Source organism: Pan troglodytes, chromosome 15 (genome assembly GCF_028858775.2).
Source record: "Pan troglodytes isolate AG18354 chromosome 15, NHGRI_mPanTro3-v2.0_pri, whole genome shotgun sequence".
Classification (NCBI taxonomy): domain Eukaryota; kingdom Metazoa; phylum Chordata; class Mammalia; order Primates; family Hominidae; genus Pan; species Pan troglodytes.
This window is the reverse complement of record NC_072413.2, coordinates 100,909,016-100,926,110: the sequence shown is the minus strand read 5'-3', so window position 1 is coordinate 100,926,110 and position 17,095 is coordinate 100,909,016. Positions and strand designations below refer to the sequence as shown.

Genomic DNA, 17,095 nt, shown 5'->3' with positions numbered 1-17,095 from the left:
GGGAGGATCACTTGAGCCTGAGAGGTTGAGGCTGCAGTGAGCTGAGATCACACCACTGCACTCCAACCTGGGTGACAGAGAGAGACCCCAGCTCAAAAAAAAAAAAAGGGAGGCCAAGGCACGCGGATCACCTGTGTTCGGGAGTTTGACCAACAGGTAGAAACCCCGTCTCTACTAAAAGTACAAAAAATTGGCCAGGCATGGTGGCGGGTGCCTGTAATCCCAGCTACTCGGGAGGCTGAGGCAGGAGAGTTGCTGGAACCCAGGAGGCAGAGGTTGTGGTGAGCCGAGATTGCGCCACTGCACTCCAGCCTGGGCAACGAGCGAAACTCCGTCTCCAAAAAAAAAAAAAAAAGGAATCCAGTTTCTGCAATCCCTCAAGCCTCCAGCTGACATTCCCCATTCGTCGGCACATCGCGCTGGCTGTCCTCGCCATCCCACCCCCGGCCCAGCTCACACTTGCGGTCAGCGGTGACAACTGCACACTGCCTGGTCTCCATAGGTGTCCCGGTGTCCTCAAGGCTGCGGCAGGACCCTGGGCTTGAGCGCCCAGGGAGATGGATGGAGCGCAGGCCCCCACCACAGGGGTGTGAGGATTTGGGATCCCCCAGACGGAAGGACCGGCAAGGCTGTGTCCTGGGGCAGCTCCCGGGAGCCAAGGTACCACAGGCTCCCCATCGTGTGTGGGGTGGAGGCTGCCAGTCCCAGGATTCCAGCGCTCCCCTACTGCCACCAGCCAGGGCACGGCAGGGGTGGTGTGGGCCCGCAGAGAGGGCAGGGCTGGTGCTGTGCTGGCAAGGGACCCTCAGGAGAGGCCCTGAGACCCTGAGGGAGGACCCTGGGGTGCTGCTCCTAGGTCCACTCCTCCCTGCTCAGTGGGCCACACGTGGGGACCGATGGCATCTGTTCTGGATGTGGCCCCATGCAGTGCCTTGAAGGATGGGGAGGGACTGAGCAGGGCGCTGTGGTGGCTGCAGGGGACCCTGGGAGTGGCAGGACAGTGGGGGAGGGCTGAGCGGTTCTCCCCATCTGATAATTTTGGGGGAGATGCAGGGCTTCCTGCTACCAGGCCTGACCCAAACAACTTCCTGGAGAAATGGAAGGCAGGCCACGGTGGCGGTGGCAGCCCAGGAGCCCTTAACTGCCACGAGCAGCTGCCAGAAGGACACTGCCCAGACCCTGCAGCCGCCTGCATGTCAGCACTGGTGTCACTCCTCATTAACCACCTTGTTTCGGCGTGGAAGGAGGTGCTGTCCTTCCAACGGACAGAGGAGGAAACTGAGGCTCGAAGATTCCAAAGTCCCACGAAGTCGTGGAGCTGAGACTGACCCCAGGCCTGTGGGTCCAGCACGCCCTTTCCACCATGCCAGATGGCGGGCACGTGTCCGGGCAGGAGGTCAGAGCTCCGCCTTATCTGCTCTGGACCAAGACACAGATTTGCGAGCCTGGCCCCTGGGATTCCCTTCAGGTTAAAGGCCGCAGGCAAAACTGTAAGCAAAGTGGAAAAGGCGACGGCAGGCCCCTCGCTGAGAATTGCAAAGTATTTCAAGATGGTGACAGAGGGCAGCAAACCAAGCACGGGCCTCTGGCCACACAGGTCTTGGCCAGGCGGCCATACCGGGCCCAGCCACTGAGAGGACAGCCCGGGGAGTCCGGCAGGAGGGAAGCCACTCACCTGGGGCCCAGCCTGCAAGAGACGGTGTGATCAGAGACTGAGACTCCATAATCAGATTTATTTTCCTCTAATAAGACAGTTTAGCATCTCCGAGTTTTGCATTCTACAGTCTTACAAACTTTAGTTATTAGCATCAGAAACACAAAAACATTGCAAGACCTCAAAACACAAATAAATACCAAATAAAACCACACATAATATACAATAAACAAAACTAGAAAACAGTAATGCTATCAGGAAGTCAGGCATGTTGCTAACTCACAGTAACAACATGATTATTGCTGGGCAATAACTCACGGTCTTTTCGTTTTTTCTTAGAAGAGCGGAAAACAGGACCCAAATCACTGGTCACAAAATCACTTGGACTGTCAAGATGTGTCTTCACAGCAAGCGGCTACTACAGACGCAACTTTTAAAACAGGCAGATTAAAAAGACAGGGTCAAATGAAAGACTGGCCTTCTTTGGTCTTTGTTTTTGGGTAACAGAACCGAACAGAGGCACCGGCAGAGAAGAGGCTGCGAATCTGCAGATGCCGTGCAGCGTCGACACTGCCCTCCACACTTCACAGACCTTCTCCTACAGGCATTTCTTACAGAAATCACCGGACATCATGCCGGCTTGTGTGTTTTCCAATTAAGTCATTGAATTTGCTGTTGGAGGGTATCTTACTTGTCTGAGGGGACTAAGTTGTCAAATCCAATCATCACCTAATTACAGGAGTGGTACAGCGATCCTGGACTTCTAGCCTCTTTTCACGGTGAGAGTTCACAAGACAGACTAGACACAGTGCAGCAGGAGAAATGAAACGCAGGCTCTGCTTGGCCACCGGGGCCTCCTCACCCGCACACCTGCCAGCCCCGAGACGGCCGAGGCTTCACACGTCTGCCCTGCAACCGCATGTGGGGCACACCAGGATCAGGTGGAAAATGCCCCTGCAGCGAGCTGCTGGCCCCGCCTCACGCCGCCTGCTGGCCCGGCTCCCTGATGCCACCGTGCCTGTGACCATCAGCATCAGCCTGGACGAGGCAGCAATAATGACCAGGTAGCCTGCCGACACTGACCTCGCCTGGCTAGGACCCCGGTGGGCACATTCTACTTTGGAGAAAACAGAGCTACTGAGATTTGCAAACAGAAAACAGAACTATGGTCATGGGCTGAGAAGTAGATTTGGGTGACAGACCCTCATTCACCTCACAGATACAAAAGCAAGGGGGCTCCCACCACTCTCCCTAGCTCTCCTTCTGCAGTCTAATAAGTAAAGATCTGGACTAAAATTTTTAAAAAACAGTATTTTACAGCTCTGCCAGAGCCCTTCTGACACACAAATTACCCCCAGTAGAGGGAGGAGTCTGGGAGGGCCGGGGATTGAGCAAGGGGCCCGCAAGGGGAGTCTGCACCCGCCCAATCCTGCAACGGCCCAAGGAGACAGTGGCACTGCCACCCTACTGGGGCTGTGCACAGGGTGACGGTCCTCAGGCCAATCCTCCCCGTGCAGGGGAGAAAGGAGGTGTCAGCCCAGCTGCTGGGATCAGTGTACTCCCCGGCCCTCCCTTGGGCTGACAAGGAATGACCCCGCTGGGGACAGAATGGTCGTTTAAGGACCCATCCAGACTCCCCTTCCTTTGTCCAACATCACCTCTGGCTGTAGGATGTGGGTCCACCATGCTGACTACCACCAGATGCCATCAAGCAAAAGGGGTGCTGGAATGTGACGTTGGCATGGTCGACATCCATGGGACACGTGGCCCCTGGCCCAGGGTGACTGAGGACCCTGGAGCAGGCTGAGGTGGTCTGGGAGGCAGCTGGCTGTCCCAGGGGCTGTGCCTGGAACTGCATCCTCACCGAGCTGGGCCACACGGGGTCATGGGGAAGCCTCCTGCCACAGCCAGTGCAGTGGGAGCCCTAGCAGGTGGTGGGCCTGTGGGGCCCGGGCTGAGGAAGTGGCCCAAGGAGCAGGAGCCCCAGTATGCCACACCATGGCTCCCCAGCACCACAGGCCAAGAAGGGCACGGGGATGGGGCAGGGAAGGAGAAAGGAGGGAGAGGCAGGAGAAGCTGCCTGAGCAAAGGGCTCCCCTGTTCAACTGGCTGTTGTGGCATCGAAGGGACACAGGTGCTGTCCCTCGGCAGAGGCTGCTCTGGGGAGGAAGGGGTGGTGGAATGGGGCTGCAATCTGGGTCATAAGGGCCCCCTCTGTCCACCTGCACAGGGAACACACATCTGCAAGTCCAGGCCTTCGCCCAGGGGTCCGGCGAGGCTTGCGCTCAGGAGACAGAACCACTTTCATGCTTGATGGCTCCTAGAATTGACACAAATCCCAACCTGGCCGCCTGTGTGTCACCAGAGCACGGCGAGCTGAAAGGCCCAGCGTATGTCGGGGCTCACTCAGGCTCCCTCCAGCCCAGCTGGGGCTGGCATGTCTAGTCCCAAAGCCAGGCCCCGTGGGTCCCCCACTTCCACACCCTCACTGAGCCACCCAACCCTGCTAGAAAGGCCCTACTCCCAGCCTGGCCCCCATATCATCACGGACACACCCCAACTTCTAGCTCTGCAGGCTCCGCTGGACAAGCCCTAGAACCAGAGGGTCAGGCTTCCAGGCCCGGCTGCGGCTTGCACGTGGCTCAGTGTGGTCACAAGAGCCAGTACCCTTCACGTGAGCCGGGCCCAGGCCAGCCAACCAGCGTGCCCGGCAGCAGGGAGCAGCCCGAGCCACGGTGTCCTGAAGAAACTGCTCGAGGCGAGGGGAGAGGGGACGTTGTTTTGTTATGAAGGTGACGGGGAAGCAGACCAGCTTAATTCATGCACAAACGACTCAGTTGGTTTCTGTAAAGTACTGAGCAGCTCTGTCCTGCTGGGAGTCTGGTCATGTGTGGTAAACAAGCAGCACCCCCAAGCACACAGTGTGCGCCCCCCTTTCCCGCTTGCTGCCAGGGCCCTGTGACGCGGGGATGGCCGATCACTGCCCAAGGGGCCACTGGGCCTCAGCTGCAGGGAGACCATGGCCCCAGGCTGGCCCAGGTGGCCAGCGCCAAGTGAGGGTGCCCAGGCCGAGGGTGGAGCAGCGCAAGGCTTGCCCGCCGCCGGGAGAGGGGACGCCGTCCCAGGCTGCTGCCCACTGTGTTGAGTACATGAGAGGAAGACACACTCAGAACAGAGACCCCGATACAACCAAACACAAAGACAAAGCGCGTGACACAGGCCATCCCATCCTCAAGGACCCCCATCACTCAGGTTCAAGGACAAAGTGTGTGACACAGGCCATCCCATCCTCAAGGACTCCTGTCACTCAGGTTACGTCTGTGGGACCCTCAGGTGGGCCCCATGGCGTCCCGCCAGGAGCGTCTGCCTGGGAAGGGCTACTGGAGACGTCCCAGTGACACGCACTGCTGCTTCTGGGGGCTACACCAGGACTTCAACCCAGAGGGGAGGAAACGGTTCTTACTAGACCAAGATGTTGCATATCCTTCATCTAATATTATACATTTTGTGAAGGGGAAGTTGCAGGGATGTCCCTGTTGTTAACCCCTGGCCTCAGGAAAACTACCTGAGGGCAGGTAGGGGACAGGCCTCAGGTGGGGGACACCTTCGAGGGAACAGTAGTTTTCCGCAGCTTCTGCAGGAAGTCCTTCCTTTATGAGCAGGGACACACGACTCCCTCACAGGGCAGAACCAAGGATACTCATTCCCCCAAAGTAATCCCAGGAGAGCGGGGAAAGGAAAGGCAGATAAGAACAACGGAACGCTTCGACCGCGAAAGGGCGCGGCGGGCCCCTCACGGGAGCTCAGGGCACAGGGGTGCGACGGAGGGCACTTCCAGCAGGCACTGGGGCGAAGGCACACCCAGGACAGATGGCAGCACCAGAGACAGGTGGGCCACCGGGCACCCACCAAGCTGTCCCCGCGCGGCCACGGGGAGAGCCGAGGCAGGCAGTCTGACGTGCACGGCCCAGCTGGCCAATTGTGGGCGCGGCTTGTGGGCGAGTGGCACAGGTGTGACAGTTCGCACACATTGGTTTTGCCTAAGAAGCACCCGTCGCGTGTAGCACCCATCAGTGGTAAGAGCACCATGAAGCGTGGTGCATAGCAAAAGGGGTGCAGGGGGCGGGCTCCAGGCTTCTAATCACAGTTGGACACTGAGAGACAGTAAACAGTGAGTTGAGAAAATGCCATCCGGGCAGGCACAGGCTGGGACGACGGGCCCCGTGGCCACCCTTCCCGCCAGGGTGGTGGTCAGGAGCGCCCGTTGGTCAGCCTGGGCAGGCCCCCGAGCAGCGGTCTCTGGAATGCTCAGAGGGTTCTGCTTCGGGCTGTGGGGGTGCCCACGGCCCCGGTGGGGACACGGAGAGGCTCGGCTTCTGTTCCACACCTGCCTCCCTCAGGGTGGGACCAGGCCGTACTTGGACCAGGCGGCTCACTCGTGGGGCCTAGAGATTTGGAATCTGTGGTAATTAAGCAGCGAAGGCTCCAGAAGCCGACGGTGGAGCCTGGCTTCCCCTCAGCAGGTGCAGAGGTGTCTGAGGGCCCTTGTAGAGACAAAGATCTAGTGGTGGAGAGAAAAGTCTGGTTAAACTAGCACTTTCTAGAATGATGCTCAACGCAAACCCAGGGTGGAGAAGCAGCATGTCCCATCTAAGGCACGTGGGCCGTATGCCACCAGCTCTACGCACAACGTTGCTTTCGGAGACCGTTGACGGCATGCAGCAAGATGACGGGATGGAGAAACACACCTGTGGGCCTCCCTCAGCAGTCACCCGCCCACCCCTGACATGGAGACCGAAGGCCGGTGCTGTCAGCAACAGAGAGCTCGTCCGAACACATGGGGCAGAATCCAAACACCTACAGGATTTTGTTTAGAACTCCAAAGTTCAACGGATGCCCTATTTTAGGGTGAAAACAATTATAAATCTGAAAATGATGCACAGCATCCATGAGCGAGGCTCCGTTCAGAATTGTGAAGTCGTGTCATTAACTACGACAGATATTTGAAGGTTTACATTTCTAACGAGAAATAACAACAGGTTGAATATTCTCTTTCCTATCACAAGTGATAACCAGTGTTTGATATTTTATATTTTCTTCCAAGAAATATCAGTCTATCAACGTTTTAAAATAAAATGTTTGCAGTAACAATTATTTGTAGAACTTTAAATTAAAAAATGATTCTGAATTTAGAGACTTTCAAAAAAAAGACCTAGGTATATACTTCAGGGTCTTCTGACAAACAAATTATTAAAACAGAGACCAGATGAGGCCTTAAAAATAGACAATATACTGTATTTGAAACAAAATTGCACTCTTGAATTTTAGAAAGAAGATATCAGAATTGCATTACTATTTCATAAATTCTCCTTTTACTTAACATGCTGACATGTCCAGCTATCCCCACGTGTGTGTGTGTGTGTGTTTTTTGGTGTTCAAGTTTAAGGAAGAAAAATCATGTTTCTTTTGTTTAGCATATATGTTTTCCACCTTAACTAGATCTTTAAAAATGAAAATGAAAACCTTCTCTGACAGCAATATTTATCTTGTTGAAGGATAAATAATTCTTCAGAGTGAAGTGTGGCTAGTCTATTATAAAACGTGTCAGGTGTGCTCACGCGTGGCTCCTCCCGCCGGCACGCGTCCGCCTTCTGCCGCTTCCTCCGTCTCACAAGGTCCTTTTCTGAGCGCGAGGACCTCAGTGAAGACAGACCGGTTCAAATCCCCCAGAGGAGTTGCCTTCTGCTAAATCCACCTCCCCAGCTACTCATCAGGGATCGGGCAGATCCGAAGTATCCACTATGACTTTAATAAAAATTGTATCATCTTTAATATATGTCCCATTTTCTAGAACAGTTTGGGCCACAAAGACTGGGCAGCCAGAGGCGATATTCATCTCTCCAGTGGGCTTCTTGAAGCTGCTGCTGTTGGGGTCGGGCTTGAACGCATCTCCCAAATGACGTCGAGAGGACCCCTGATCCATCAGCATGAGTGTCACTTTCTGCTTAAACGGCCAAGGAAGCAGGGCATCATATTCTCCACGCATGATGACAAAAAACAGCGACAAGTGCGTCCCCTTCCCCATCCCGTCCCCGTTCAGGTAGACCCTGGCACACATCTTATAGCCAAAGTAACCAGTGTAGAAAGGCTGGCTGTAAAGGGACAGGGTCTTCCCCATGACGGCCTCCTGCTTCCGCCGCTTGTAGTCGCGAATCTTCCAGATGAGCACTCCATTGTAGCTGGCGGTCTCCAGGACCTGGAAGCGCAGGTCCATGTCGGCTAGGCGGATGTCGTGCACACTCAGCATCTGGTCATGCCGGCTCAGCTGGGACTCCAGCAGGCCTGCCACAGGTGAGGAGGGTTTGGTGAATGAGACAGGTGAACGTCAGAGAGGTTAGGAAAGCAAAGCTGAACCAGCACTCGTTATTTTATTTCATTTTTTTGAGACGGAGTCTCGCTCTGTTGCCCAGACTGGAGTGCAGTGGCACCATCTCAGCTGACTGCAACCTCTGCCTCCCAGGTTCAAGCGATTCTCCTGTCTCAGCCTCCTGAGCAGCTGGGATTAGAGGTGCCCGCCACCACGCCTGGCTAATTTTTGTATTTTTAGTAGGGACAGGGTTTCGCCATGTTGGCCAGGCTGGTCTCGAACTTCTGACCTCAGGTGATCCACCTGCCTCGATCTCCCAAAGTGCTGGGATTACAGGCGTGAGACACCGTGCCTGGCTCTTTTTTTTTTTTTTTTTTTGAGATGGAGTCTCGCTCTGTCGCCCAGGCTGGAGTGCAGTGGCGCAATCTCGGCTCACTGCAAGCTCCGCCTCCCGGGTTCACACCATTCTCCTGCCTCAGCCTCCCGAGTAGCTGGGACTACAGGCGCCCGCCACCATGCCCGGCTAACTTTTTGTATTTTTACTAGAGATGGGGCTTTACCTTGTTAGCCAGGATGATCTCAATCTCCTGACCTCGTGATCTGCCCACCTCAGCCTCCCAAAGTGCTGGGATTACAGGCGTGAGCCACTGCACCCGGCCTCATTTTTTAATTTTTAAAGAGGCAAGGTCTTGCTCTGTTGCTCAGGCTGGCATCAAACTCCTGAGCTTAAATAATCCTCCTGCCTCAGCCTCCCAAAGCACTGGGACTATAGGCCACACCACCATGCCCAGTCATACCAGCATCTGAAGCAACAATATAAAAATCACTGTGGTTTCTGGGGGTAACACCAGCAAAACTGTGTAGACAGATGTCCTGAGGCCACCACCTCCCAGGGAAGAGCCCAGGTCCCTGCCCCAGTTCTACCACAGCTCTCATGCCCACAGCCCTGTCTGTCTGGACACATTACTAGGCACAGACTGCTGACAGGGGATGTCCTGGGCGGTTGACCTGCCTGTGTGTCAAAGGACACCTCACTGCAGGGTCCAAGACAGAGTGCTCCACTGTGGCTTCCTGGGAAGCCCACTGGTGGGAGCTCCTGGGAGCAGGAGACAGCTGTGCTCTCCCCACTCCTCCCTCCGGCCTCAGCACCCGCAGGTGGCCTCTGCTCTCTTGGAGGCGAAGCTGCTCCCCTCTCCTCCAACCTCATTCTCTGCCTGCTTCATCCGGCCCCCCACACACACCGGTAATCTGTGTTCCTTTCTGCCATTAATCCTCCTTATGTAAATATTCCCAATACTCTTTCAGTCCCCAAAGCCATAGGCCCACATCTGCTTGTGGATCAGAAACATACTGGCAGAGCGCAGTGGGACTGCTGCCCCCTGGCCCTTAGGAGTGGGGTCTGGGGCGCCCCGACCAGCAGGTCCTGGCCTCTGCCATCTGCGCTTGGGCCTGTCCTGTGGGTCACCCTGCGGCCAGTCTCTCTCAGGAGGGCTTTGCAGCTTCCCGTGGCTGCAGCTGCCCCTACTTTCTACACCATGTAGGGCCTCACACGGAGGGGACAAGCCTGCGCGGGAAACGTTTGTCTTTGCTGGGGGACTTTCAGTAGGAAAGTCATCACACCTCTGCGTGTTACCCATAATTAGAAAGAACTGTCCTAAGGCACATGTACCTAACATAGCCCTCATCCCACGGACCCCGCCCCAGCACTCGCCCGGGGCCCAGATGCACACTGCTGGCCCGGCCCCGGCCCCTGCCTCACCTGTGTTCCGAGCCACTTGCCCCGCGCTCTTGTCCACGCTCTCCAGCTCGGTCACGCGGTTCTGGAGGGACTCCACGCTGCTCTTCATGCTGTCTGCTTCCTCCCAGTTCTGCCGGAAGGGCCGGATCTCCTTGTCAAGCTCCTTCAGTTTCTCTGCTTGGCTGTCTATCACTCGCTTCCAAACCAAAGGTGTTAAAAAGCAAAACACAGTTAGGACTCGGAAAATGCTGCACCACCTTCCATCAAATACAGACAGGCTAGGAGCAGAACAGTCAGAGGCCCCTGTATGAGGCCTGCCACCCGCGGCTCTGACTCCAGGAGCGGGGCTCTGCATCAGGCCTCCTGGGAGCTCTCTGGGATCAAGTGCTTGTGCCGGCAGGGAGCACTCGAGGTGACATGAAGCCACATGGAAGAAAACAACAGGAGGCTCCACTAAGTCAGCTTGCTTTGTCAACAGAGAGCCATCAGGAAAGCGAAGTGACAGGTGGCAAGTGTTCAGAAGACCAGGGGAGAGGTCTCCACTGTCTCTGGGGCAGGCAGCAGCTCATGCTTCTGCTGCCCACAGCCCCTGCCCAGGCTTCCCTGTTTCACAGTGGCAGTGGTGCCGCCTGCCCGCCTGTTTCTCACACACCCACACCCTGGCATCAGCCAACCCCACCAGCTCTCCTGTTCAGATACCAGGATCCGACCTCACCCTCACACTCCCACGTGTCCCTCCCAGCTCTTCTCCCAGGCCACAGCACCTGTGCGGGGCCACAAGGCTCCAATGGACATCTCCTCTGCAGCCCTCGTATACCTCGGGGGCCATAATACAGAGGGTCCCTGCTTCCCAGAGAGGCCTCACCCCTGTAAGTGCAGGTCCCACGGGACAGGTGGCCCTGCATGGCTGCCACAGGGTCTCAGGTTTAGGATGCCAGAATCATGCCCATGTGGCCTCATCTTCCCTTGGAACGTCTAAAGGCCTCCTACCCTGCTGCTGGGTCTGGGGCAGAAGCACAGTCCTGTCTCTGTGGCTGCAGGGGGTTCCCCAGAACGACCCCAGGGTCCCAGGAGAAGACTCCCACTCCTCAGACCCCTCCCACCTGGATGGTGGCAGGAAAGGGCCCCAAGGCATGTCCTCAGGCCCTAGGTGAAACCCAGTGGGCCGATGCTGCAGACGCAGGGGTCTTCCCCCTCCAGCTCCACACTCAGGCTGCCAGGCCCCAGCAAGGGAGGCAGGAACGCAGAAACCCTGCCACGAACACACGAGGCTGCCAGTAACCAGGCCTGACTTTATGCTACTTCATTTAACTAATTCAGAAAGCCCTTTCCCAAAACACACAGGCTGCTCATATTTGTCACTACCTCGAGGGGTGGGAGCTGTACTCAGCCCTGGTGGCCCAGTCTGTGTTAAGGGGCTGGAGTGTCCACCTGTGAGATGAAGCCAGGGACTTAAAGGGTTTTCACTTCAAAAAATGATGTGCATTTTCAAGCAGCTTGTGATGGCTGGAGAGTTTAGTGCTCAATGCAGCTGTGGAATGACTGAGCCACCTCACAAGCTGCGGGCCACACCGGGTGCTCGAGGGGCGGGCCCCAGGGCCCCCTGAATTCACTTCTCCTTTTGGAAGTCTATTTTTAAACATCTAGGTTTCAGCACCTTTGCTGGCTGTTATTAACCACAAAGACACAAACATGACAGGTCTGGGTGGCTTTTTGGGCGTAAAAGCAGTGTTATTCTTCCTGTTCTTTCCAAGAAACATGATATTAGTTAACCTCTAAAAAGTAAGGATAATTTCTCTAAAGAACACCTCTTTCCACTGTCACTGTCCCTTTAAACTGACACTGTCACTGTCCCTTTATTTTACACAATCATACATGTTCAGAAGGATATTTAATTAGCTCACCAAGTCTATTTGCTGGGGGACAATACCACTGACGACACTGAACATCCAAATACACGGCTCCTCTAGTGAGCACCGGAAGCCTCTCGCATCTCCACCTTCTAACACGCACACTGAGCTGGCAGGGGTGCTCGCGAGTGGCAGGGGAAAGTTAATGAAAACCTGATCAACAGAGGTCTGAGAGACGCCCTTTGTAACTTAGCAAACCCCGAAATGAAGCATGAGTCCCAGGCAGGGTGGCCCAAGACAAGCTGCGCCTCACGCTGAGCCTCAGGCCCCCGAGGTTAAGAGGGGGATGGCACCGAGCCACCCCTCCCTGCGATTGTGCTACGCAAGGGCACGCCTGACCTCAAGCACAGAACGGGGAGTCTCCAGCAAGGACTCCCCCACACAGCAGGGGCCCCCGAGTCACGAACACACAACATGCGTGCACCGCATGCACAGACCAGCACGACTAAATAAAAGGCGTCTCCATGAGCAGCAAGGGAACTCGGGCTATTTTTAAAACAGGCACTTCATCTGTATCAATGGCACCATTTCAAAGCAGAACGCAGAGTCACATCAAGTGTTCTCTAAAACGCAGCAAACGTGATTTCATCCTTGAAGAACGGTCTACACTCAGTCACTGCAGTTTCTATAAAAAATAAATCTCAAGTGCAGGTGTGGAATTGTACAGAAAAAAGACTCCGACACAGAGCTGAAGAGACAGACTGCACTCCACATCAACAATCCAAATCAGAAGGTTTGCCTTCAGGGAGCATCAGCCCGTGAGCCTTACACACTTGCATGCCAGGGCTGCAACCGTGTCACCTGCTGTGATGCCTCACTCTCAGGCCACTGCGACCCTGGCACACAAGCCCGGCACTGTGAGAAGCCCAGTGGTGCCGGCAGCCTGAGTGAAGGCCGCGTGGATGGACGTCCCTGCCTTCTGTCCCAGTGCGTGCTCCTCTACGTGGGCCCTGTGGACCCCGACTGTAAGAACCACCAGTTCATCTAGTCCACTGACACCAGAAGCCTGGGTCATGCTCGCACCTATGCTATCTTCTTTTTTTTCTTTGAGACAGTCTTGCTCTGTCACCCAGTCTCGAGTGCAATGGCGCAATCTTTGCTCACTGCAACCTCTGCCGCCTGGGTTCAAGCGATTCTTCTGCCTCAGCCTCCCGAGTAGCTGGGATTACAGATGCCTGCCACTGCGCCCAGCTAATTTTTCTATTTTTAGTAGAGACGGGGTTTCGCCATCTTGGCCAGGCTGGTCTTGAACTCCTGACCTCGTGATCCACCCGCCTCAGCCTTCCAAAGTGCTGGGAATATGGGTGTGAGCCACCGTGTCCGGCCTACCGGCCTAGGCTGTCTTCTTTTTTTTTTTTTTTTTTTTTTTGAGACGGAGTCTTGCTCTTTCTCCCACGCCTGACTGCAGCGGCGCTATCTCGGCTCACTGCAAGTTCCGCCTCCCGGGTTCACACCATTCTCCTGCCTCTGCCTCCCGAGTAGCTGGGACTACAGGCGCCCGCCACCGCGCCTGGCTAATTTTTTGTATTTTTAGTAGAGACGGGGTTTCACCGTGTTAGCCAGGATGGTCTCGATCTCCTGACCTCGTGATCCGCCCGCCTCGGCCTCCCAAAGTGCTGGGATTACAGATGTGAGCCACTGCATCCGGCCTGGCTGTCTTCTTAATAAAGAAAAACAGGATATTTAAGAAGTAAAGTATTAAGAACTCATCATTCCCCGGACAGGCAAAAAAGCAAAGACACTCTTGAATTCCACTCCTTGACCCCCCGCCTGCACCCCCACTGCCACAGCCAGGCCATCGGGCCCTCTGTGCTTCGACTCCCGCCATCACCAGGGCTTTAGGGTCTACTGGAGAATCAGACAAGGAAGAAAGAAGAAGACCCCAAGTGACGTGTGCCCTCATCACCTAGCTGGTCCACAAACATGGCTGGAGGAGTGCCTGGAGCTGGCCAGGAAGGGAAGCAGGAGAAAAAGACATCTGTGCAGCAGCATGGAGCTTGTCAAGGAACAATGAGCGGGTCCACTTTAGCGCAGGGAGTGGGGCGAAGCTGGGAAGGTGACCGGTGGCCAGGCACAGAGGTTTTCTGGGCCACAGTAAGATTTTACTATAAACCCTTCCTGGGGCAACAGGAAGGGCTCTGAGGATGAAACAGTGGGGAACACGGCTGAGCTGGGCTGCTGCTCAAGAGGGTAGGCGGGGCCTGCAGCAGCAGAGGGATGGCCTGGCCCCGTGCAGCTCCCACACAGCCAGCACCTCTGGGCATCAGAAGGCTTTCAATCAGCATTTCCTGAGGATGGACAGTGCAGAATCCTCCTGGCCAAAGACCACCAACCCCACAGTGGTCCCAAAGGTAACACTGAATTTCCCCTTTCAAAAAACCACACGGTTGGAAGGACCTTCTGTGTAGACCACGCCTGCTCAACAGGTCACATGGAGAAGAGTTTTCACATGTTTCAGGCAGAGCCGTGTCCCTGCACTCAGGGGAATCAGGCGCGGGCAGCCTGCTCTGAGTCCCTTCCCTAAACACAACCTGCTCTCCGCCACGCCCAGCCTCCTGTGGGGAAGAGGCAGGTGCGCCATCACCTTCTACTCGTCACAGGTCAAGGGACACTGACCGCTGCCGTCACCACTCCATCCTCACTTCTCTGCCCTTGGCAACTTGGCTTCCCCCTTTCTTTCTGACTTATGCTTCATTGGTTCATCCAATCACAAAAGTTTTCAAGTAGAAATCACATACCATAGAGTGATTAAACTCGACTAAAAAGGAAAGTAAATGACAACACCTGACTGGAAGGGGAGAAACTGAAGATGAATGCAGAGGAAATGTGAGGTTTGGGATGGGGTGTTGGTACATCACTGTGTATATTCTAACTTTTTGTTGTAAATGAATCCAGTACTTGTGCATTCTTCCTTCTGTTGTGGCTATTTTAAGAGGTGATTTCCCCGGCCTTTCCAGTGCCTCTCTGAGCCCCAGGTCAAAACACAACAATAATCTCATGAACAGCCAGAGCTGCTTGCCAGGGAGCGCAGGTGCAGGCGGGCCACAGGATGGCCAGGGCCCCACAGCAGTGGCCTGACCAGTCGCCTTGGCCAGTCTGATGACTGACACATCACTGGGCCCTCAGCAAAATGCTAGGGGCTTCCAGCGGGAGGCTTGGTGTTTTAAGAAACATTGTACTTTATTTGGCTTGATTTAATGCTAATGACTTGTGCCTTTTCTAATACAATCTAATGTTTCATTGTGTTTTCTCCTTTTCTCTCTGGATAACTACAAAGTATAATAAAAATGAAATTAATTTAATAAATCCCTACGCAATTCAAGTCACTATGACTCATCTCCAATGTCAAAAATTGGAGAAAAGGCATTCTCAAAGATGCCATGACTCTGTGCTATTAGAAGTAGTTTCTCTTCCAGATAATCTAGGGACATACCGTCTAAGTTCAGGCCCTTCAGTGACATGAGTGATTCTTCCACGGTGTGTGACACACCCATGGGAAGTGCTATCACAAACGCACACGAGTAAGTGAATGTGCAGAGAGCATCTACAATGATCATCTATTAACAAGCACCCCACAGACACCTGTGACGACAGAAGACAGGAGAAGCGACATTTCATCAGTCCCCTTTACATCATCGCCTCTATTCAGGGCAGCAAAGGTTCACTGGTTTGTTCTTCTGGAGGTGCGTGTGGATTTCCACAGTGAAACCCAGCGGGTGAGCGCGTGTCACTGGAAAGCTCACAACAGAGTAGCTGGACTGCACAGCACCTCACTGCAGGAAGTGAGACTTTGCACACAGCAACTACTCATGAACAATACGAAATCTTAAATAATAAAAACAGCTAATTTAACAAATACAAGCTTCGCATCTTATTTCTCCAACGGTAGATCAAAGGCATGGAAGAGGGGTGGAGGCTTGCTCTCCAGAGAAAAGGCAGTTTGAAAACGCTGACCTGCGGCTTCCCAGGCCGGGCCTGTGCTAGTCCAGCTGCCTTTTCTAAGCCTTCACTTAGGCCAGAGAAATCAGTTGCCTTTCTGCTTGCAAAGGTCAAGGACTCAGCTCAAGCAGTTTGCTAAGAAACCCTTAAGGGGAACACAGGCAAGCTCCTCCACCCTTTGATCTGGCCGTAGTCCTAAGATTCTTACCTGTAAATGAAGGATTTTGGATTCATTATTTCGAAGCATTTCCTTTTGTCTCTCAATTTCAATTTCAAAGCTACATATCTGATTGTGCAAACTTTGTATGCTCTTGTTTTTTTCTACACTTTCATTCTGCAACAAGGAAACCTAAAAAAGAAATTCTTTAATTAATGTAACCAAAAGTGGTTTTCATATTAATTAACAACGATATCAATTAAATTTTCACAATATAGGCCTTCTGTTAGCTTATTGACAGAGTTTCAGAAGAAAAAAATCCCTTCACACAGAAAATGACAGTCCTGGTACTTTTCTTTCTTTCTTTTTTTTCCCCTCTAGAGACAGGGTCTTGCTCTGTCCCCAGGCTGGAGTGCAGTGGTGCAATCATAGCTCACTGCAGCCTTGACCTCCTGGGCTCAAGTAATCCTCCCACTTCAGCCTCTTGAGTAAGCTAGGCCTACAGGTACATGCCACCACCGTGTCTGGTTAGGCTTTAAAAAAATAATTTTTTTAGAGATAGGGTCTTGCTATGTTGCCCAGGCTGGTCTCAAACTCCTGGCCTAAAGTGATCCTCCTACCTCAGCCTCTCAAAGAGTTGGGATTAGAGGTGTGAGTCACCATACCCAGCCAGTCCTAATTTAATAGGGAATGCTATAAACAGTGTTTCTCAGAATCTCTTCCAGTAATTAGGGTGAGGCAAAGTGCAGCGGCTGAGTGAATTTCAGAATAAATCAGATGCTTTTTCAAGTTTTTGCTAAAAACTAGCAAATCTTTTATCAGAGTATTTTTCAATTGTTGACCAGGTAACATAGTAAGAAACAGATGCTTATGTATCACCCCACTTATACCAACGTGTGTGTGTATCCCTGAAAACAGATGTCATAAAGCTGTACTTACCCTAATAATTTACAATGCACCCTGATTTTTTTTTTATTCCATTTCATTTAAGAAAATACTAGTCCCTGGAGGATGTTATGCTAACTGAAATAAGCCAGGCACAGAAAGGCAAACACGATGCACTCTCATTTAGATGTGGGATCTAAAAAAGTCAAGCTCACCGAAGCAGGGAATGGTGGTTACCCGGGCTGGTGGAGGTGGGTAGTGGGGGTAGGCTTGTGGAGCTGCTGGGCAAAGGGCACAGAGCCTCAGTTAGACAGACGGGCGGACGTTTTTGAGCCCACTGAACAGCATGGTGACTGTGATTCATACTAACGTGTGTTTCAAGACTGCTGGGGGAGCAGATTTTAAACAAAGTGATGTGATGGATATGTTAATTAGCTCGATTTAA

General features: G+C 53.6%; 1 protein-coding gene across 11 annotated transcripts in view; it reads right to left on the bottom strand.

The window, feature by feature from the left end:
• Window positions 1-6,921: 6,921 nt before the first annotated feature.
• TRAF3 (TNF receptor associated factor 3) overlaps window positions 6,922-17,095 on the bottom strand; it is a 130,049-nt gene continuing 119,875 nt past the window's right edge. For all 11 annotated transcript variants that reach the window (XM_063793906.1, XM_024348934.3, XM_063793901.1 and 8 more), the window contains 3 exons: window positions 15,817-15,957; window positions 9,781-9,955; window positions 6,922-7,996 (listed from right to left, as the gene is read on the bottom strand). In XM_063793906.1, the coding sequence (XP_063649976.1) occupies window positions 7,425-7,996; window positions 9,781-9,955; window positions 15,817-15,957 (888 nt within the window). In that variant the 3' untranslated portion in view covers window positions 6,922-7,424. The remainder of the gene's footprint in view (window positions 7,997-9,780; window positions 9,956-15,816; window positions 15,958-17,095) is intronic.